The sequence below is a fragment of the Stegastes partitus genome, unplaced genomic scaffold (genome assembly GCF_000690725.1).
Source record: "Stegastes partitus isolate 25-593 unplaced genomic scaffold, Stegastes_partitus-1.0.2 Scaffold1588, whole genome shotgun sequence".
NCBI classification, from domain to species: domain Eukaryota; kingdom Metazoa; phylum Chordata; class Actinopteri; family Pomacentridae; genus Stegastes; species Stegastes partitus.
In genome coordinates, this window is record NW_007579319.1 from 29762 (window position 1) to 52304 (window position 22543).

The 22543-nt window shown below is 40.4% G+C and overlaps 1 protein-coding gene across 1 annotated transcript in view; it reads right to left on the reverse strand.

Moving 5' to 3' along the window:
* Positions 1 to 963: 963 nt before the first annotated feature.
* LOC103371447 (protein Jade-2) overlaps positions 964 to 22543 on the reverse strand; it is a 102397-nt gene continuing 80817 nt past the window's right edge. Inside the window, exons 9-11 of the mRNA XM_008300777.1 lie at positions 21944 to 22075; positions 7071 to 7216; positions 964 to 4069 (exon numbers count right to left, since the gene is read on the reverse strand). Coding sequence (XP_008298999.1) covers positions 3278 to 4069; positions 7071 to 7216; positions 21944 to 22075 — 1070 coding nt within the window. The 3' untranslated portion in view covers positions 964 to 3277. The remainder of the gene's footprint in view (positions 4070 to 7070; positions 7217 to 21943; positions 22076 to 22543) is intronic.

Genomic DNA, 22543 nt, shown 5'->3' on the forward strand with positions numbered 1-22543 from the left:
GAGAGAGAGAGAGAGAGAGAGAGAGAGAGAGCTGTATGTTGTGTGTTCAGTTCAGCAGCTTTTGGCTTTTTCTGAAGGGGGTTAATATGTGTGAGTCTACGTCTAATGACCATCACCAGCCCGTTACTGTAACAACAGGCGTTTCCTATGTGAACCCCCCATGAATGCAGGGTCTGGGAGAATCCAGGTTGGGTTTATCGGTGTTGTTGTGGTAGAATTAAAAGCTCTCCCTGTGGTGGAGGAGGTTGCGTGACACCAAGGTGCCTTGAGCTTACAGCATTTCTGACTGAACTGGATCGAACCAGGTTGCAAAACCGGTTTAAGCCGAGCTGACCTGGACAGCGCTGGCGGAGTTGTCTGACACCTTATCTAACATTCTTCATCTTGAAATCCAGAGACGGAGCACGTGCATGTGTATTTGTGTAGATAAGATGCAAATATGCTGCCTTGATACACAGATCTGTTCTTTGGCGTGGTCACTCCAGAAGACCGGTTAGAAGCTGTCCATACAGCAAAAACAGAGGAAGTAGAATGGACTTGCACCTCTATTTGAATGTCTATTCATCAGGCCTGGGTCAAGCAGCCCTTAAAAATCACTTGTGATGCTTTTTTAAAAAATCCAATTTGGGTCCAGATGGGTGTGGTCTTTGTTGCAAAACACGTGAGAGACCGAAAAGATCGTCCCGAACAGATTTTCTCTGACCTGTCACAACTCACCTGCTAACTCAAACAAGTTAAAATGAGCATTGAGACTATTGGACCCAGGGCTGATGTTTATGTGATCATACTGAGAGAAGGAGCATGCTCAGTAGTAATTGCGTTGGAGTTCAAACAGTGAAGCTTGCCAAATAAGGAAGTTTCTAGACATACGCACATCACTTTATATATATATATATATACTGTATATGATATAAAATATGTATATATATATATGTATCTACGTCTTACGTTGCTTTTTCCATAAATTTTTTAACCTTTTATTCTTCTTTTTTAAAAGTTTTTTTTTTTAACCCCTGAGATTACCATGGACTGCTTTAAGTACAAAATACAACTCTCTGAGAGAACAACAAAAAGTCTTTTTCAAAAACAAATTTACAACTCAATTCAAGAACTTAAGAGCGCAGGCCTCTGAAGCTGATTATTACACTGTCTACATTTATCTAACAGGAGGAACACGTGCAGCAGAGCCATCAGTTACGAGACCGTGGCCAGGTCAGACTTTCGCGGTGGCCATGTTGGTGCAATAAACCTGCTCAGTGCTTAGCTGAATCAAACAGTGCTTGTATCTTACCCCATCAAATGTATAAACTGCATAGATACACATGGATGATCTGAAGTATGACTATTTCCTCTTGACGCTTGTCTGAAAGCTACACTGAGCACCCAATGCCTCATATAGTAACCACAGATAACTGAATACTTAAGAAGAACTCATCGAGGCATGTGTGTAAACTGCACACTGGATGCTCATGGCAACATCACAGTGAGTTGGTGTTGTATATAAATGACATAAAAGATTTCTGGGGGAGAAAAGGGCACTGAGAAATCTTCTAACTATGCAATTTTTATGATGCTCATGTCTCTCTACTCTGAGGTGATGAAATCTAGCCAGTGAGATGTGGTTGAAACATCAAAAAAGCTCAGCGGGCCTTATGAGTTTAGACTGTTTGTTTCAGCAGTTCACAAAATTCCAAATAAGGCAGCAATGTGACAACATGTAAATGAGGCTTCAGTGTTTGTTTCACTAACCTTTGTGACTCTGTCCAAAATTTATGTATTTTTTATATGCAAAACTTGAGTGATAAATCTATTTGCGGGCCACTCTTTCAAAGACGCAGCAACATGGCGCTCACAGTGTGACCTGGCCAAGCTCTGTTCCTCGATGACTCTGGACTGCAGCCATGTAGTTACGGGGCACAGAATAGTAGGCAGCTCTTTGCACTGATAGTACGTTGGGGCTCTGCTTTGCTAACTGCTGCAGATTCTTTGTTGATAAATGGCAAAATGCTGCATGTACATCCTTGTTTCAGGCACTACACAATAGTTAAGGTGACAAGGAGCCCAATGCTGGCTACGCTCAATAACCAATACAGCGGGATTTCCTTTTGGTCTGATTGTTACAAATCCGATTGAGAAACGACTGATTGATCTACTCACTGATTGTTTGGTTGATTGTGAAGGTCGTTATGGGTAAAGGGGGAGGCAGGGCCACAGGGCAAGCGACAGAAGGCACAGAGTTTCTACAATGATTTTTCTCCAAAGATTTGGGCAAAAAAAACAAAACAACCAAAGACCTCAGAATTAGGAAGAATTTGAAAACGGCTGACAAAAGTCAGATCAAATATTTCAATGACGGTGATGTGAGCAAAAGGGATTTGCTTATAGTAGTTAATGTGTCAGTATGTCTGCGTTTGTGTGTTTGTGTCTCTGTGTGACAATCTGAATGAGCACCAGGGTTGGGGTCAATCTGTTCGCTATTCAAAAACTGGAAAAGCTGGAGATTTGTTTTGTTTTTAAGTACGTGAAAATAAATTTGAGAATGAAGGCTTCAGTGTACATTTTGCAACTGAGTCAACAGGAAGAAAATTGACCCCAACCCTGCATGAGCATCTATTATACACACGAGTGCTTACATTACAGCTCTTATGACTAGCTTGTTGTGCTTTTCAAGGCTGAATACATGTTGTCCCACGTCACCCTCTATACATATTCAGACCAACTGGTGTGAAATTGTCTTTCCACTGAACATATTCAAGAAAACAAGGACTCATTGGATGCAACTCAGGCCATGTAGACCAAGAATGAAGCATACCCTGAAACCAGCTTGAATAATAATAATAATAATGCCCCAAAGTGTTTGTTCCCAAGCCTGGCAGATACCACAGACATGAGGCCAGAACTGGGTACTTCAACGCCCAGAAACAAAATGAATCTGAAATATACAAAACAAAACAAAAAAAGACTAAAGGTAATGTTTGTTTCCTATTTGTTGAATGTATAGCATCTTATGGTAAGCTAACAACAAACTGCGGTCCAGTGGAGAAGCTTTACTGTACGATAGGCAACAGCTACATTCAAATTCCCCCCCCAAAACAAAGCAGGTTAAGAGCTGAAGAGATTTCCCACTGATAGATGTGACAGGGATTTGGTTGAACAAAGCCATCCAGCCATGTTTTTGTAGACTGTCTACTGGGCACAGATGGAAAAACAATTAGCCAGCAGGACTCTGCTTGGATAACTGTGTGTGTGTATGTTTGTCCATTTGAGTCTCAGTTCTTTACGATGCCAGCACGCTCCTCCTCAGCAGGTCCTCGTTCCCAGAATGCAACTGTGGCAGGCGGAGTTTGCGTCCGCTGGAGCGCATGTCTGAATCACTCTGCTCACCGTCAGAGAAGTACCCGTCAGTCTCAGCAGCGTCCAACAGGGACGTGTCCTTTCCTGCAAGTGGCAGGTCCATGGACTCGAGCCCCGTTATGCCTCCAACGACGCCCCTTCCTCGTGATTTACCCTGGCGGGACAGACGGAGCCGTGGGGCCCCGCCGCGAAGGATCGCCCCAGTGTCGGGCACTGTGATCCCGGGGCTGGAGGCTGGAGGTGGAGACGAGCTTGCTGTGAAACCAGATGAAGCCCCCGATGCAACACCGTTCCCCGTGTGGATTCTGTCCCATGAGCCACGGTCCTCAGAGATGTGACAGGAATCCATTTTGGAGATGGGTGGCTGGGGCGGTGGGTCCCTGTGGAGGTCAGAGCTCCTGGTCTGGTGGTGATGAAGGTGGTGGTGGTGCACGGTCTTGGAGGAGCTCCTGGATCTCTCCCCTTTCCGGCCCACATGGCTGGACTTTTCCTCTGCCACACTCGCCCAGAGGCTCTTTGCAGTCGAAGGGCTGCTGGCGGCGGACGCAGCCGCTGCAGAAAGCAGCGCGTGAGCCTGGGTGTTAGCGGTGGGTTGTCCACGAGCGCGGGGCTTGTTGCTCCCTCGTGGTTTGCGGCCCAGCTGGGGTGTTTTCCAGGTGGACTGCATAGAGTTCTCCATCATAAGGTTAAGCAGGCTCTCCTCGCCTTGCAGGAGCTGGATGAGAGGACGACAAAAAGAGGTGGTGAGAAAGAGAAGATGATGATGAAAGGATAAAAAGGAGAATGGATCAAAGTAAAACAGAAGAGAGGAAGAGAAAGTTAAACTGGTTGATGTTTAAAGGCACAATAATACAAGCTTAACACAAAAAACAGATAATATATTCAGAAAGTTGACTAATTCAACAATTAAATTGTCTATTACGTCAAATTCCTGCCTAATATTTTGAAGCCAAACCTCCCCACCCACTACCACCTACCAACATTTCCAACAGCTCACCAGTGGAGGATGTGTGCAACTAATGTCACACTTTGTTGTCGAACAAAAAAACAAATGACAAAGCTGATGTATTATGACAGCATTGCACATTATGATCTTTCATTCCTTCATCAGATAGTCCTGTTGAATCTCTTGCTTGTTTTTCTGTATTGCACTAAAGAGGGTTTATTATTCATGTTATCTACAGGTCTAACTGTAACTTGTGAACTGAACACTTGTTTAATAACGGTCAGTGACCGCTTAACGTCTTTTTAAAAGTTCTGTTTATTCTTGCAGAGCTCTCTTTTTCAGTATATCAGGTTTCTGTTTTATTGGAAAATGACCACGTTCCTGTTTTTTTGTTCCTTAACACTTCCACAAACACTAGAGCTCTGAGCGCTTTCTGGTTAGAGCCCCCTGCCAGTCAACACACAAACACAGCACATTCTTGAGGACAACAGCAGTTCAGCCACAGTGCAGCTCTGCTTTGATTATCAGCTCTCTTGTCCACTGATCAATCAACAGTCAGGAGTGAGGAAAAACTCCAAACTTTGCTCCAGTAAATAAAGATAGATTTGTGTCGAATATTTTCAGACAAAAATCTGAGTTAAAGGAGTCACAAATATTTATCAAAAGGGTGGATGAATGTGGTTTCAAGAGTGGAGGCATAACTCCTTACTTATAACAGAAGAAAATATGTGCTCTTTTTTTAAAGCACAATAAAGAGACACATTTTTTCACTCTTGAGGAATTATTCACAGTTTTATGACCACAATGCAAACAGCTCATAACTTGAAGAGCAGAAGATTTTGCTGCCAAAACACTGACTTGACTTTATTACTGTGCTGGCAGTTAACGGCCACCACAACGTCAGAGAAACGATCACTTGAAAAGCAAAAGGCTCCACTCCCACATTTGTAGACTCCTATCTTGATTTGGGTTGGCTATAAAGGGAAGGGTCTTGATCTATTTCTTCTCCCACAGGAGCGCCTTTACATTGATGGAATTATAGCAAACTGCTATATAGCAGCTGTTTGTGTTGTGACAACTTATGTCCTTTAGGAAAAAGCTGGTGATATTCCATAATTTTGCTGGCCAAAATGACATTCATCTTTTTTCTGATCTCCCTAACCTGTTTGTGGCTCTCAGTGCCAAGACCACTGGTCTGTAATGAAGTAACAACTCTGTATGTATGTAAAGAATATACATCAGGGTTGTTGTTGTTTACAGGTACTTTGCACTGCTTTGAAAGTCCAAATTTCTAAGTTTTAACATGATTTATTTTAGTGCAACACACCCACACGCTTTAGAGATTTATTTTTAAAATATTTTATACACGTTGCTCCACTGTAAACACTTTAATTGCAGTAGCTGTGACAGAGGTCCAGTGGGACCTTGTAGTGGGAGGTAGGTGAGAAGTAAGTTAGCATATAGCTAACACTGTAGCCGCTGTGAAATGCATAGTGAAAGTCACTGCAATCAGCTGTAAAGTGAGCAAAAGAGCTGCAGATCTGGGACAATGACACAGCTCGCACGCATCAGTTTAAAAAAAAAAAGAAAAAAAAAGTAAAAGTGCAGCCCTAGGATACATACTGTACACTATTTACTAAATAAAAAAAAACTATAAGAGGTGGGTACTGTGAATATTATTTAAACAGGATCAAACTGTCCATTTTTTGGGACTATTTCCAGCAGCGGATTATTAGACATTTAGAATGGAAGCAAGGACGCTAAATGAGGCAGCTGCTGAAAATATGTTACAGTGCCAATGTCTATGATATAGAAGGAATGTGCCATCCTGTGCAAGAGCATGTTTCACTGGTTAGTAGATTTTGGACAACAGTGGAGCTCTATGGGAAAGATAAACACACTAAATCTGTCTGTTTAGTAGGTTGGTCATTTCATGTGAAAATGTAGAATACAATCAGATGGATGGTTTAGGTTGCTGGTATCCTTTGACTGGCTCAGCAACCTGTTGTACATTCACTCAGTGTGAATGATTCCAAAGTCGTCTTTTTAGTGCTGGCTGTGCTCCTAGTTTGAGTTGTGTTATGCTGCTAAAAACTGTTAAAATGATCCTGCCACGAACCCAGACTTGTAGCAGTGCACCATTTTACTCAGACAACATAACCAAAGGGAAATTAATTAAGCTGAGCAAATATTTTGGCTTGGCCCAGATGTGGAAGTCATGTTGATGTTGGTTCACAAGGAGCTCCGTACTAAATTTCAGCCCAGCAATGAGCAAAAATGAACTCATCTGTGTGCGCTTTCCTTGTACATAATAAGCAGCGTGGTCACAATGGACTTGCCTCACCTACACATCTTTCTGTGTTTTCAGAAGCCAGTTTTGTATGGATTCTGGCTTCGTCCCCTTCAATGACTAAAAATACATTTATGACTTAAAACTTTATGTAACTTAGGATGTGGGTTAGCTCCATATTTTGCTCTTGGAACTGGTTTTGTCCACCACTGAAGTGGGCTGTGATTCAATCAAAGATAGATATTGTTGCTGGTTTCAGCTGTTTGAATATAATCCTCCTCCTCCTGTAAGTGGTCTGATCTGTGTGCAGTTTGCACTGAAGTGAAGGTCTGCCAGTTAGACCAGTTTTTAATTTTTAGCAAGTTAAACATCCACATTTGAATTCAATTCACTGCTGCGTTATCAAGACCAATCTACTGTGTTTATCAGTTGTCAGCAGCTTAGGTGTCATTTCCAGGCTTCGAGCTGCTGAAGTCCTACCTGGTCAGAGAGCAGGCTGCCGCTCTTGTCTCGATGCTGAGCACCCAGAGCCCACTGGCTCAGCATGTCGTCGGCGGTGATCTGAACCGACTGGGCGAGCCAGCTGTCAAACAAAGGGTTGTCCAATGGGAAGGACTTTGACAAACCTGAGAGAAGGGAAGAGGAGGATGCAGAGTGGTGGAAATGAGAGGGGATTGGTAGGAATGAAAAGAAAAGGTAAAGAGAGAGAAGGGGACAACAAAAACAAACAGGTCAGGGTTGCTGTTCATTTCTCATAAATAAGAAAATAGTTGAAGGTAATTGTCTTTCAAATCCAGCAATAAAAGGCATAAATAGAGCAAGTACACCAAGGATTTTGAAGACTTTTGTATCCAACAACACAATTATGTTCAAGGTTACCTTCAGCTCATACAATGTAGAAGTGGCACCTAAATACAAACAGTAGTGGCAACAGTACACACAGTAAACATTTCAAAATGTTGAATCCTATAGAGAAGCCACTCAACCGCGATGGATTTTTCCAAGTTAAACAGAGCTGAATGGCAGACAAAACCTGCCAAGTCTCTTTGCCAAAAAAAGAAAGCCTATGACAACATGTCTGAATGTACAGAAAGTAAAGAGAGCATAATGCATCCAACAGCTACAGTTTTGTACATGGTTTTGTGTCCTAAACCGATTTAGCAGAATTCTCTGTCTGAGCAAGAATAACATTTAAGGCGAAGTGGAGGCTGCATGTGACATTTTTCATTGTTTTTGTTAATTATACCAACATCTCAAAGTTAATATCTCCAAACTGATGGTAGTCTCACACATAACACCTCAAAATGTTGCACTTTTTCACTATTCTAAATGAGAACACGGTGCCAGTAGTCCAAACAGGAGGCAAGTCATTTTATATGTATTCGTCCTAAACTGTTTGATATGTGACATTTGGTTAAGTATGATTTATTTTTTTCCTGTTTGGTACACCCTGTGAGCAAAACACAGAAGTCTATTTATATCTGTCTATTTGCTGTAATAGAAGCGTGCAGCTATAGCATGATGGGGGGGAGCTGTTGTAGCTGGGAAACATTGTGCCACTTTTATTAAACACTGAGTTTGAGTTTTAGTCAACCTTCCTTCATGCTGAGAATCTGTAACTTATCAGCTCACATTGTATATGTCAGTTGACTGGCCACCACCATCTGACGGTTCCAATAATATGTTTATTAAATATAAGAAGGCTCTGTCTTTAGTGTTGACAAAATGTGACAAAGTCAACGCTTGTGAAAGTAATCACACAAACATCATTGACTCGCTTTCTTTTTAAAACCGTAATCCTCCCTTGGAACGCCAGCTGTCTGTTATTTTATTTATCTGTATCATCGGAAACTTTTAACCTTAACTTAAAAATAAAAGTCCTGCACTCTAGCCTTAAGTTCATTATGAATATGCTGCATGTATCTTTATGGGCATATTCTAGTATAGTTATTTTATAGTAGATAGTAAACCACTCTTTTCTTTTCTTATTGACAATGTGCAGCTTTTAGGTGCTTTAACTGCTTCAGTAAGAGTTACAGACAATTACATGGTCGAATATTTTCAGTTTTTGATAGTAAAAGTTAAAAACCATTTGATGTTTTCTCTGCTGTTTCAAAAACAGAAATCATCAAAACTGCGGTTCCTATCAAAGCATGAATTTTGTGTACCGCTACACTTCTATAAAACCTGACATTTACAGTACGTGACAATGTGCTCCAGATCCAAACACGTTGTTTCTGTCACTTCATCCGAATGAAGATATAAACCTGTTTTACAGCAGAAATCCTGTTTCCTGTCTCCTTTTCCAGCCCTGCTTTCTCCACACTCTGGTGTGTTTGCAGGACTATCACTGCCCAGGACTGTGTGCAGTATGAGCGTGTTCATTATTTGTGTGTATGTGGGAGGCTGCAGACAATGCTCCCTGCTTTTAAGTGTTTGCATGTGTGTCTGTATAATTAGGTGATTTTCATGGCTCTTTTTCTATCATCGTGGGCTGTGAGAAGTGCTGCTAAAGCTCTGTGTGTGTCGGTGGCATTTTAGCTTTTCTTACTCCGCAACGCACACAGACAAACTCACACACCCTGTTGTGAAGATGCTGAGGCTCAAGGAGAACAGGAGTTGCCAATTTTTCACTCCTCACAACGTTTGCCACTCCAAGGTAGATGAGGCTTTTCAATTCATTTAGCTTTACGTTTTGGTAGTTTTAACAGTTACATTTTTATTTTTTGTGTCTTACTAAACATCTGGACCATTCCACATGTGATTACAGGACACTTTAACGACACAAAATGTGCATCTTCTTGTGATAAAAGCCAAAAATTACAAAATTAATAAAATAACTAAATCAATAATTAATAACTAAAACTCAAGTACATAAATTCTATGTTTAAAATTTAGCTAAATTCCTTCCTTTGCGTTGCCTCTGAACACACAGAAGTGCTGACAATACTGTGTTCTATATACAGGTGACAAAACTGCAAGTGTTTTTGCTGAAATCTTGATTTGACATGAGCCTGTGCTTGTAGATTCATCTTTACAAAATGTGGATGATTACAGCAACATCAGTACATCAAGTCAGTACAAAAAGAACAATCAAAGCTATTTCCTCTGGTTTAAAATTATATAAATACGAGTTTTTCACAAATCAGAAACAACACTGTGAGCAAAGGAAAATGCTATCTCGTTGGCATAACGGCAGACCAAATTATATGTGCTGCAAATCAAAACTACATTAGACTCCAAAGAGCAAAGATCACTATGAGGAACATTACTTACTCACTCTGCGTTATCTCAAAATAAGTTTTGTATTCTTCCTGATCCATAAGCAGTTGGTGTCTTGATACAGTCCTGCTACAACACACTGCCAGTTAAAACACAAAGACGAGATGATGTGACACTTTACATGATGCATTTACTGCTCATTACTCATTTTAAAAGCCAGCTCTCCGACAGCATCCAGCTGCTGGATGTGAGCACAGCTGCAGCTGCTCTGCCTGGCTGTGACGGCTGAAGCTGTGGGTGGATATGGTTATGCTGCTGCTGCTGTGGTTCGATCTATGGCGCTATGGATGTGTCCAGCTGTACTACTGTTTGACCCTGCAGCGCTTCTGTGACTGATATGTTACCAACACATCACAGGAGGTCCGGGATACAGTAGCTTCAATACAACGCTCCAGCCAGCACAACCATCACTGCACAAACACAAACACTGCATGTAGTCAGTGTCAGCTCCACTAGTTTTCTTTCTAAATGCAGCGGTGCAGACTTGTGACTTTCACTGTCAACCACAATGCATGCTACTGTATCACAACACAGCTCAGCCTCTCTCCCTGGATCAGAGGAAATGCAAATGCTATGGTGAGGTAAAATAGTCCAGAAATAAAAATTCCCTCCGTGACCGTTTGGAGGCTCTGTGAGCGGCTGAATCATCTAGTGAATGGAAAAATAATTAAATTTAATGCTCTTATTTATCCAGAAACCATAATTATTCTCTTTGGGCAGCAACTGCCTCTTACCAACACATACTGCCCAAATAAATACCATCAGAAATGCAGAGAATTTAAGACGACATAATATGAAATATACAGATATGTGTGCAGATTTTTGCGGTTTGAGCATCTCTCTGCCTCCTTGTAAATCTTCACTGCCTATAATAATCTGCCATGCAGGACAGCAGGAGGTGCTGTTAGGGTGTCTTTAACACCAGCTATCCTACACACATACACACACACACACACACACACACACACACACACTATCACACACATACACGTGCACACTGAGCCGGTTGTTTCCATGACGCAGCATGTCTCTGCAGGAATCAGGAGAGCTCTGAGGGAGGGAATAGGTGACGGAGGGGAAAAAAAAAGAGACAGTGAAGAAGTGTGAAGAAGGCAGGGAGGGGTGATAGAGGAAAAGAGAAAGGGGGAGAGTTCAGAGAGAGGAAGGTAGGAGAGAAACCTAAACACGCCACTTTGTAGTCTGTTGCTATGCCACAATTCTGTCACGTACAACCTAGGAAAGACCTCGGAAAAGGCTGTAAAGGCTGTATCTCATCCCTTATTTAGTGTTTGGCTAACATCCACTTAATTCAGCACGGTGAGACCTCATAAAATTGTCACTTTTCCCACAAATCCATCTATTTCGCTATAAAATACAGACATGTGAGAGATTTTACATGGCTCCTAGACATTTGTTGGAGAGCTCCTTTTTTTTAAAAAATAAAATCCCCTAAATGACAACCTTTTACATCTTATTGTAACAACATACAAATGTTGTGGTTCTGCAGTTCCATCATCTACAACAAAGAGCTGAGATGTCACAGATGCTATCAGTTTTTGCTTTTCTGATCTCAATGCTTTTTAAATTTTTTTGCTATTTAGTTCTTCTCACGTTCTTTCAGATTTGGAACCCTGATGCTGCATCGAAGGATTATTGTCATTGTTGATTTACTGTTTGGTCTATAGAAAAGGAAAAAAAAAAAAAAAAGAGAAGAAAAGAAACCAGAAAATTATCCTATTTAAGAAGCTGGAATCAAAGGATTTTTTCCCCCTTAAAATAATTAAGCTGATTACACAGTTATAGAAATATCAGCGATTACCTTGATAGCTGACAATCAGAGTAATTGTTGTTAGGTATTTTCTGTCTGAAAACGTTCTGCAAGGACATATCTGTAGTATTAATCAATATGTATTTCCATGGGAAGCCCAGAGATAGTAGCACTGTATCTTTTAAACCAGATGACAACACTGACTCCTCCTCCTAGTTCGGCTAAAGCTAACATGTCTCGTGTTGAAATAATGGTTGTATTGGTGCTACTGCAAGCTAATGCTACAAAAACCACCACCTCTAATGTAGTAAAGGCTCTTTGAAAGGCTGTATTATGTCCTAGAAAGAGTTAGGGGAGAGTCGGTGTCGGTACGAGTGAACACTAGGTTGTCTCATAGCGACAGAAAGCCCCAGGATGGCATTACAGAACAGCTGATGTCTTAGCAGCGAGCAATGATCGCCATCGCTGCTAATGCGGTGCAGGGTGAGGAATGCACTAGCAGCAGGACAGGGCCAGAACCAGGCCCTGTACGCAAAGGAGAGGGAGAGAGTGTGGTGCAAGGTCTAAAGCCCTCACTACAGTCTGATGATTGTTCTCAGATGCCAACCGTCTCCCTGGTAACTCCACGAGGAGGACAGAGATAGAAACAGAGAAACTGAAACAGGGTAAACGTCCAGGAGGCGCAACTGAGCGATCAAAACCTGTCAGAGCGATGACGGAGAGACAAGAAATGCAGCAAGCAGAAAAAGAGCAAACTAAATATCTGAACAAAGGAGTGAAATGACACAATAGACACAGGAATAGCATCCAGAATAAAATGCTCGACAGGAATCAAAAGAAACCTTTTTTTTCTTTAGTCTATATACACTCTTACCAAGTCTCCATAAGTAAAACGATCTTACAGTATACTAATGTGTAATTTAACCTCCTTTCTTACATCTTCTTTGCTCTATTTTGTGCTACTGTTGTGCTACTGTTGCTAATCCACTCTTACATACCTTTAAAGCGTTGAGACACACAGCTGCTATATATATATACACACACACACAATGCAATCCTGAATTTTTAAGTCTGTTGTGTTTTCTGCCACAATGAAATGCTGTAAATCTGTAGTGCCTGCACAAAGCCTGCACCTGCAGTTGACCTCTCTCATTATAGCCTGGCAAGGCTCACGGGGCATTTGCTCGTGTTAGAGGTGTCATCAGCAGACCAAATACTGTATTCTCTGAAGATGATTCATTTGTTTACTTCTCTCACTGTAATTCTGGCCAACATGTGATCGCTGATTCATAAACCTGCTGTAATGTCCTTGGGTTTTGCGTCCAATTTTCAAAGCGGAAAAAAAACACACACTTGCTGCTCAGAAAATTAATTTTCACTTCAATGCTCAACTGGATTCAGCAACCGAATAAACACTGAGTATGTATTGGTGCGTTTCATGTACACAACGGCAAACCTCAAATCTATATCTTGGGTTGTTAGCAAGCATTCTACTGCCAAGTGTTCAAATGATGAAACAGCTTTCCTTTGTTTTTTTTAACTCGCAGTTTGCTGAATGAACAATATAGAGAACAATGTTGTAATTTCCAGTTTTACTTCATTTATATGATGGAATATTATAGGTTGCACATTTAGTTCAGAAAAAAAGAAAGGTTTCATGACAACAGCTCTGCAAACAAAGATGGACCTGATCCTACTAATAATGAGGAATTAGGTTTTGTATAATTCATGAATCAGGGCATCTAAAAGCAGAACTGGAGCATGAAAAATGACCATCTGAAAGGACAACAGTCAAAACATTTCCAGTTAGCGGTCTAAAGACTGATATGGGAATCTCATAGTTATATCAGCTGCTTAGACTGTTCTTCTGTAAATGCACAAGTCATTTCCCTAAATTTTTCTACTTAGGCAGCCAGAGAGGCGCATAAGCTTGCACCTTCCTGGAAATTGTTGCCACTTAGCTGCTTTGTCCCCTGAAAAACTCAACAAAACTGCTGGTTATTTGTGTATTTTTGCACAGTCACACAACAGTGACAGTGTTGTAGTAACCACAAGAACGTGACTGCATAGAAATGACTGAGCTGACTAATTTGGTTTTGGTAGCTGTTCCTCTACGAGAAGTTACACTGGGCTGTGTCCACAATGAGAACAAAATGTTATAAATGACAAAGATATTTTTGTCACTAATACTATGTATGGCTACGCTGACATATGTATGGCTTAAATTAAATTGTATAGTCCTCCTTGTGCCACCAAAGCATCTCTGAACAACACCTCTTGGGGTGTAATGTTTGACACCAGGACGTTGGTAACTGATACTTTGGGTTCTGTGAGTTACAGTTTGGGACCCCCGTGAATCGGGTTTGTTCTGGCACATCCTAGGGATGCTTAGTTGGTTTGGGATCTGGGAGTTTAAAGGCCAGCATAATGCTTTGGGCTCTTTCTTGTGTTCCTCAAGTCTGTTCTGAGTAGTTTTTGGTGGTGTGCATAGTACTGCTGGGGGAGGCTGCTGCTGTTGGGCCAGGTTTTCCAGCAGAACTTTGTATTGTAATGAGATGATCACTTTTATTTACTTCATCTGTCTGTGGTGTTAATGTTGTGGTAGATTGGTGCTGAGTCGCTAGCCATCCAAGGTATGTGAGAGTGTCTGTAAAACAAGCCATGCTTTGAAGGTTTAAAAAGGTTTTATACCAGGTTTCAGAAAACAGAGTGGCAGGTCACCTCATCTGAAACGCTCCCTATTAGTTCACTGGTCAATTCTCTGCGGATGTTTTCCAGTACATGTGAGATGTAAGATCTCACAAGAGTCAAACATGCTCTATTACATTTTGTAACTGATACTTCTTATACATCTCTCTTTTCAGGATCAAACTCCTCAGTACATGTGGGTGACACTAGGAAGAATTCAAAACAAACCCTTTCTTTCTCCCCAACCTCCACCAGCATGTGGGCTCCGCTAATAAACAGTGTGAATAGGGGACATCACATCTGAGAAGGAGTTATGGTACATGTCTGTCTACTTGATCCCAGAACACAGGGAGGAAGACAAAGCCCTGAGAGTCAGGACCAGACCCGACAGAGAACAGATGGCCTGACACACAAACACACACACACACACACACACACACAAACACACACACAGAGACAGTGAGATATGAACACATACGGCACGCAAAGACAAACACAGAGACGACACACTGAGACAGGGAACGATATATATATATATATATAAAACTGACAAAGGAAAGCATACATGGACACACAAATGCAGACAAACGATGCAGTCGCAAACAACAGAAGCACGCCACATACACAGAAGGGCTTGTTTGTCATGGAAACAGAATTTGAGTGATGATTTCCCAGCATGTATACAACATCAAGTTGCAGTCCTTATCCCTTAGCAGTCAGGTGGAAAAAACCAAGGAAGAGAGTAGGTAAGATAAACAGAAAGAGCGAGTTTTATAACGCAGAGCCCGACAGAGAGGGAGAGAAGAGAGACTCACTGTAAAAAAATGAAACAGACGAAGGGGAAAACGGAGAGATAGATTTTAAAAAAAAAAGAAAAAAGAAAGGCAGATAATATCAGAACAGGAAGCAAGTGAGGCACAGCCAAACCACTCTGTCGCCCTGTGTTATCATCTGCCTGTTTATTGATCATATTCACTTCGACAGGAAAACACTGTTGGATCTGCTCAGCTCTGGTTAAATAAGGAAATGAGAGACAGTCCTGCGTCATTGCTGATAGTCCCTGTGTGTGGGTGAAAAGCTCAAACATCTCTGCCAGATTGTATCTTGTACAGTAAGATGCAAATGCACATGATGATGGACACGTTGGAATCCGTATAGTGCATATTTAAGCGTACACATGCACTACACTTTGACCAGATCATGTTTAATGACTGACACTCGTATAAACACATAATATTCTAAATGTTTCAACCGGGGTGACCAATCTGACAACTATACATAATGGATGATCAAAATAAGGCATACGACCCGACTGTGTGAACTGTGGACGTAGACAGTTAATATGTACACAAGTTGTGTAACTAATTACAACAGCTCTGTCCCCTGTGTCATGTTGAGATTCCACTTAATCCATAATTGTTGTGATGTTACCGATTAATAATTATTCGATTAATTGCCAATAAAAACATATCCAAATAACAATATATTTACAGATGAGGCAGAAAAAGAAGGACATACAAATCCGAAAATGTATTGTGGATTAGCATTTTTTTTTGTTTAACACTATCGTGACCTGTGGAGCAGATAACCGGCGAGCAGAGTGCATTGTGAGATGTTAGCTAGCAAAGAGCCACCATGAGAAAATCTACTGTGATGCTTAATGCCTGTCGGTCAGAACTGTCATCTTGTATGTCAGCAAATGACCACTACACTATGAGCTACTGGCGATACTGGCTATTTGTCTGGTTAATAGTGTTCTGATTAAGTTGTTTTTACTTTGAATGTTGAGAAATTTGATAATTTAGCTTGATTTACAATCATTCTCACGAATGCTAATGTTGCAAAGTGGGGATGGTAAGCTTTCATGGTTGGTAGAAGTCTACGCTAAAATAAGACATCATTGCTTATATTGCTGACGTAAGGTTTTTAGATTTACGGGTTCACACAAATGTTTTATTATGATTCTATTTAAATATTTGAGTCTATATTTTTCAATGTGAAGCAGGTTGCTAGCCTAGCATTGCTAGATAAATACACAGATACGAAATAGTTGGAATTTAAATTTATCTTTAGCTTCTTTGTGTGTTTTGTCTCTATTTGGCAAATGAATTAAACCCAAATTCTATGTGTAGGAAAGTGAAGCGAGAGGTTCTCACTCTAACTATGCATTATGTTGTAAACCAGGTAGTTTACCGGCATGACTGATCACATGCGCATTGCTATCATGATATCATTGTTTCATTTTCTGCACTTCCAGTGTGTAGTAGTGATGAGCCTACAGAGGATTATCAGCTCAATCTGCTGCTACCGTCAGGGTTTATGGAGCTTTATAGTGAGTTTCAACTCTATAAGCTGTCCGGCCCACAACTTCACTGGCTTGGTTCACTCTCGCTGCTCACATAGTGTTGTTTTCAGCAGCAGCAGGAGGCTGTTTTCTTTGAAAAAGCTCTTAAAACCCTCAGTACACTACCTGCTCAGCGCCAAACAGCTGACACAGTGGAGCATTTAGAATCAGCAGGCACTGTATCAAAGAGGATCAAATGTTTGCTTGTCCAAATATGTCAAAAAGCCTATAATTTTCATCAGCTGTACTTAGTTTTTTTTCCCATGCTTGTGGCAGCTAACGGTTGGTGAAGACCTAAAGCAGCTATACACTATAAGAGAGTGAACACTGACTGAGCTTATACTTAACAGATGGCCAGAAAAAGGATTCCAAATGACCCAATAATTGCTAGTTGTGTATATAACAGCCGTTAAGTTCACCTCACCAACTTCATGGCAAAATGTCTGGGTTGTGTTTACACCTTGTTTGGTGAAAAATGTCAGTTAATGTCAGCTTTTATCTGGTGGTAAAATTGAGCTTTGATTACAGAATTGATAACTGAATTAGCATCGTGAAATTAGGGAACTGGTTGCCCGTGTTGCATCTCTGGATCACACAGATATCCTTGTGTGGAGAAGAAAAAAGCCAAATCAGGTGATTGACACAATTTTATAATTCTGAATTGATTTGTAAATTCCAGAAATCTTCTCTGGGATGTTGGTAATAACATGTCTATGAAAACGAAAAGACAGTGAAGCGCAGCACCCACAGGATGTACAGCATACACAAGCGTTACCTCCACTTTATCTATAATTAAAGCAATCATCTGGTGCATTAAGGCTTTAATGATTTCTAATAACCAGTTCTGCAATACAAAGGTGATTCGTGAATACCTTGTATGCCATCATCGTGTGAAGCGCTGAACCGCAGCACAAGCAAACAAGCCAATGTACACTTTGATCAGGTGGAGAAAATTACTGAGTCTATCCAATTTCAAAAGACCTGCGTCTGTACAGCATTATGGGTAATTTGTTTCCTGGAGTGTAGCAGCAACAGCAGAGTAAAGCACACATACTGAGAAAAGGTGGGCCACTTTTTGATTGTTGATGCTCACTAAAATAGTTCATTTTACTGTTTGTGCACCTCCAAATCATTGCAGTTTTCAAACAAAGAACTGGCACACGTATGTCTGTCTTTTCTGTAGGAGCCTGTAGACAATGTGCTTCTTTTCTGTTTATTGAATAGAGAATCAATTTTGAATTGAGAATCTATTATAAGAGGCAACTGCTGAATGTTGGCCAAAACTGCAAAAAGAAACCCTACACTGTTAAAAAGTGGAATTGCCTTTTGAGGCAAGGTTAGGCAAGAGGACCTATTTCAAGTTTTCTAAAGCTGCTCAGTTAAATCTGGCAATATCCAAGTCCAGTCTCTGAGTAACACACACAACACTACCTGTTTCTCAGAATTCAATGCTGCAGCTGACACACAAAGCCAAAACTCCAAACCCCTACAAGTGGAAACTAAATCTTTATGGATGTACATATGGATTTTCTGTTACAAAAATGTTAACAGTAGAGTGAGGTTAAGCTTAGCTGTATATAATTCCTGCCAAAATGCTCTAATCCCTCAAAGTCAGAGCCCATTTCGTTATCAACAGAGCAGCTTCAGGTTTCATCCTTTGATGACGGCATGAAGTCTTTGTTAGGTGGTTTTCATAGCTTTCAGCAACTTTCTGTCATGTTCGTTTTGTGAGATCACAGGAGGAAGGCGAGCTCTCCGCGTTCTACGTGTTGCTTTAGTGCTGCAGTGTGCTGAGATGTCCTGTTTATGTATTTTTAATGCCTTTGTGCTATATGTTGACGTCTGCTCTCCATTATTTACATGTATGTGAGCTGCTTTTATGCATATAAACTCAGATGAGAGAAGCATAAATGATATGAGAGCGCAATTAGTCCTCAGAATTTGTTTTCATCATGCTGTCTGATATCAATCATGTACAGTAATTGTGCAGCCCACAGCATTTTACAGAATGCAAGAATATTCATAACTTATTAGATGTAGATACATAAACAAGCATTATGTAAGACTACAAATCCACCTACTTGATGTCCTACATATAGAAGCTATTTACAGCAGAGGAGATGGCGTTTACAGAAAGCCTGAAGATAGGAAAGACTTTGTTTTGCATCTTATTCACCCACACAAACACACAGTATGTCACAACTTGTGTGTCCCCTGGAACCATGTGTTGCATGTTAATTATTGTATTGTTTTCTTACACAATAACAAAAACTTAAAATGACATTTTTTCCCCCTAAACCTGAGGTTTTTATATTTATAGTTTCAATTGCAACACTTTACTTTAAGTCCTGCTATTTGTAGGCACTATACAAATATTACCTAAATAGTTTAACACCCTGTAATATATTTGTCAGCAGCTATAACTCATCTTCCTCTTCTGGGCAGCCATATTTGGAGGCTAGTGTACGAACAGAAAAACATAGTTTGAGTAATATAACATATCTTCATATAGATATTATAACTGTTGACAAATACTATACAATAAATAAGATTATAAGTGTTCTCATATCTGCTTACACCATGATAGGATGTTATAAACATTAACTAAATGTTCGTATACTGCTATAAATGCTAAATGGTGGGAGTTTTCACTACTCATAATGTAGCCTAAAGGTTATTTTTCAGATGCTGCTAAATGGGAGAACCCCAAATTAAAGGTAATAATGTAGTGCTTTGCAAAGGATCCAGTCTGTAGTTTTATTTTTATTTTTTTAAGCCATGTGGTTTCCTACTGCCCCTAAAAAAAAACAAAATAAAAAAACCTCCCAAAAACAATTTATTTGATTTTAATGCTATCAATCATTTCTCGTGCACGGTTGTCACCTTTTTCACAAGGATTCCAGTGGTTATGTAATTCTGGAGTGAAACATTTCCAAAATAAAAGCGATAATCTGACAGATATAACCTGAAAGGAGGAAACAGTGTGTTTGATCCTGACAGCGCGCTCTGGTTCTGCCACGACCGACAGCACCAGCTCTCATCAAACTGTCACAGTGCTACTGTCCCATGAAGCAGCTGCATCTGAAAAAATAAACTGATGATGTTTTCAGGATGTCAGGGAAATATGACTTTACAGGCGCAGCAGACGCGTCGGAGAGTGCCAACTTTCAAAACAAGCCACGATAATGGATGGACATGAACAGATGGATAAATACTCAATTTAAAATCTAAAACTCTGTATGCTTCTGAATAGAGACGCTTCGGTATCTGCACTCCTGATTTAACACATCATTCAACGCATTTCTGCCATGAACCTGGATTATGACTCATAGCCTCCTCCAAGCTAAACATGTCACTTCTGCTCAGTGGAAAGAAAAAAAAAAAAAAAACTCTCCGCTGCTTAGTGATGGACAAACTGTTCCAGAGAAGTGTATCTTTTTGACTTTTATGAGGATGTCAGCGCATTGAAATGTTAATTTGTACCTCAATAGTCGGGCAGGTGGCTTGTCTCGTGTTGACAACTTAAAAGCTTCAGATTCAATCACCACATCCGCCCGTGTGTCCATCAAACGTCTATCAACTGTCCTCGAGTGAGACACTAAGCCTTTATCTGCTCATTCACTTCAAGTCACTGTGGATACGAGTGCCAGCTAAATGCCCGTAAATTGTCAATGTTACGAACAAATATCTACATACATATAAGCTGTACGCTCAATTTCCATTTAATATCTGTCTTCTGAGCATCATATGTGGCTGTAATAATCGCTAGTGGGGATGGATCACCTTCTAACACGACAGGCAGCCATTATCATCCATCCTTATCTCAACAATGATGAGACAGGCCTCCCTCTCCCTTTTTCTATCAGTGTCGCTCTCTCTGTCGCTCATTAATGATAAGGATTAACAGTGACAGAGATGCTCTCCGTCTTCAGTTTTCCGTCATTTCTGTGCCTGTTTTGTCCACCTCAAAGTCCCCGTTTCGACAGAATGATGCAACTTTGATTTACAAAAGCAACACGTGATTTTGCGATGTGAGTTGCACTTAAATAAATGAGAAAAATGTACCTATTAAGCTGGATTTATGGTTGATACATGAAGTAAAGAGTCCCGCTGTAAATGCTGTAGGTTGTGATTTACAGTTTGTACTAAAATTTCTCCTCTTGACAGCACCACTACCAGATTAGATGGATGTATTGTGCGTGGTCAGACCGTATTGTGCTCTTATTTTTGCACACAGTGGATTTTTTTTTTGTTGATGCATTATTTGCTTATGAAAAACCCAGATTGAGGGGTTTGTAAAATGTCAGAAAATGAACACAAAGACCTATTTTTTTAGTTCCTAGAGATCATTGTGACATGTTTAACCAACGGCATTCAATAGAACAGAGAAACCTACCACCAAATTTCTGTTGGGAAGTAGCTAATGTTTGGCATTTTTCTTGATAAATGACTAGCAGCAATAGTTGTTAGGTTTCATTTTTCACGTGGGTTTGACAAAAGATTAGGGAGTAACTCCTCTGGAAGAGTTGACTTAAGAAGCTCCCTTACTTCCCAGTATGACCATAACTAGTGCTGTATCTTCTAGTAAGAACGCTCTACAGGTCTATACGGGCTAAAACAAGGTGATTTATTCATAACAGAAAAGCTGAGAGGAGAGCTGTACAAATTACAAGAATGGCATTATATTAACATCCAGTCATGCTGTATCTCTCCCTCACGTTGCTTCTTAATCTCTCTCTGTGAGTGATGTTACACTGCCAAAGGATTGATGTATCAGATTAGACCTGCTGCGCTGAGCTGTAGTCAACTATTAAAACATTTTACCCTCGAACCTGACACTTGATCCCCAGCGATCACAGAAAATGGATGACAACACTGATGATGGAGGCATGAAGCTTGTGAAAAATGTAGCACACCTGTATGGAAAGGATGCTGACAATAGCAGACTATCGGTGCACCGTTAGCGTTTTTAAGACCAAGTTTCGACATACAAAGTCTTTATCGTGAAAAAAAAGAAGAAGCAAGAAACAAGAAAATCCTGATATTTTGTAATTTTCTGGTGTTTTGTTACTGCAATTTGCCCTCATGAAGACATTTCAGATCAAAAAAGCTAAATTAGCAATGCATCAAGGCTATAAACGTGCTGCACCCTTGTTTCACATGGACACACAAACACACAGGCATATGTCGAGGCAATGAGGTGCATTTGATCAGTTTGGAAAAACCGCAAACACTGCAGGGCGTACACCCACCCACGCACACACAATGTACCTAGCTCTTTAAGCAGGGAGTCGTTCTCTGACTTCCATCTCTCCTTTTTCTTCTCAGGACTACTCTTCCTCCTCTCCTTCCCTTTATCCTTCACTCCATTCTGCTTCCTCTTTTCTCCCTTCTGGGTTTTCTCTGCAGGGAGACACAGAAGACAGGCTCAGGTTAGGGATTTTGTTGGTTGATTCAATTTAAGCTCCATTTAGCTGGAAAGTGTCACTGAGCCTGGGGAGCAACTTCTTTTCAGGTGAAATTTGAGTGAGAAAGTCGCATCCAATGAATATCAAAGTTAGAGAAATATTGCACACTTACATGCACGTTTCCTTTATTTGGACAATCAGATCAATACGTAGCTGTACTCCATTGAAACTCTACATAAACATTCTTTAAAAACACCTTAATCACTATTATAATTAATTCCTAAAAGATTCATTTAATCATTTTACTTATTAATTCCAGTTTTGCAAGATCGTAAAATGTTTTTGACAGTAGGATGTAGAGATAGTTCATGAAAGGGACAGTTTTTAAAGAGAGACAAATAAGAAAAACAGGAAACATAGAGTGAAATACTGTTGTTAGGATTTAAATTTTAAGCCATGAAGA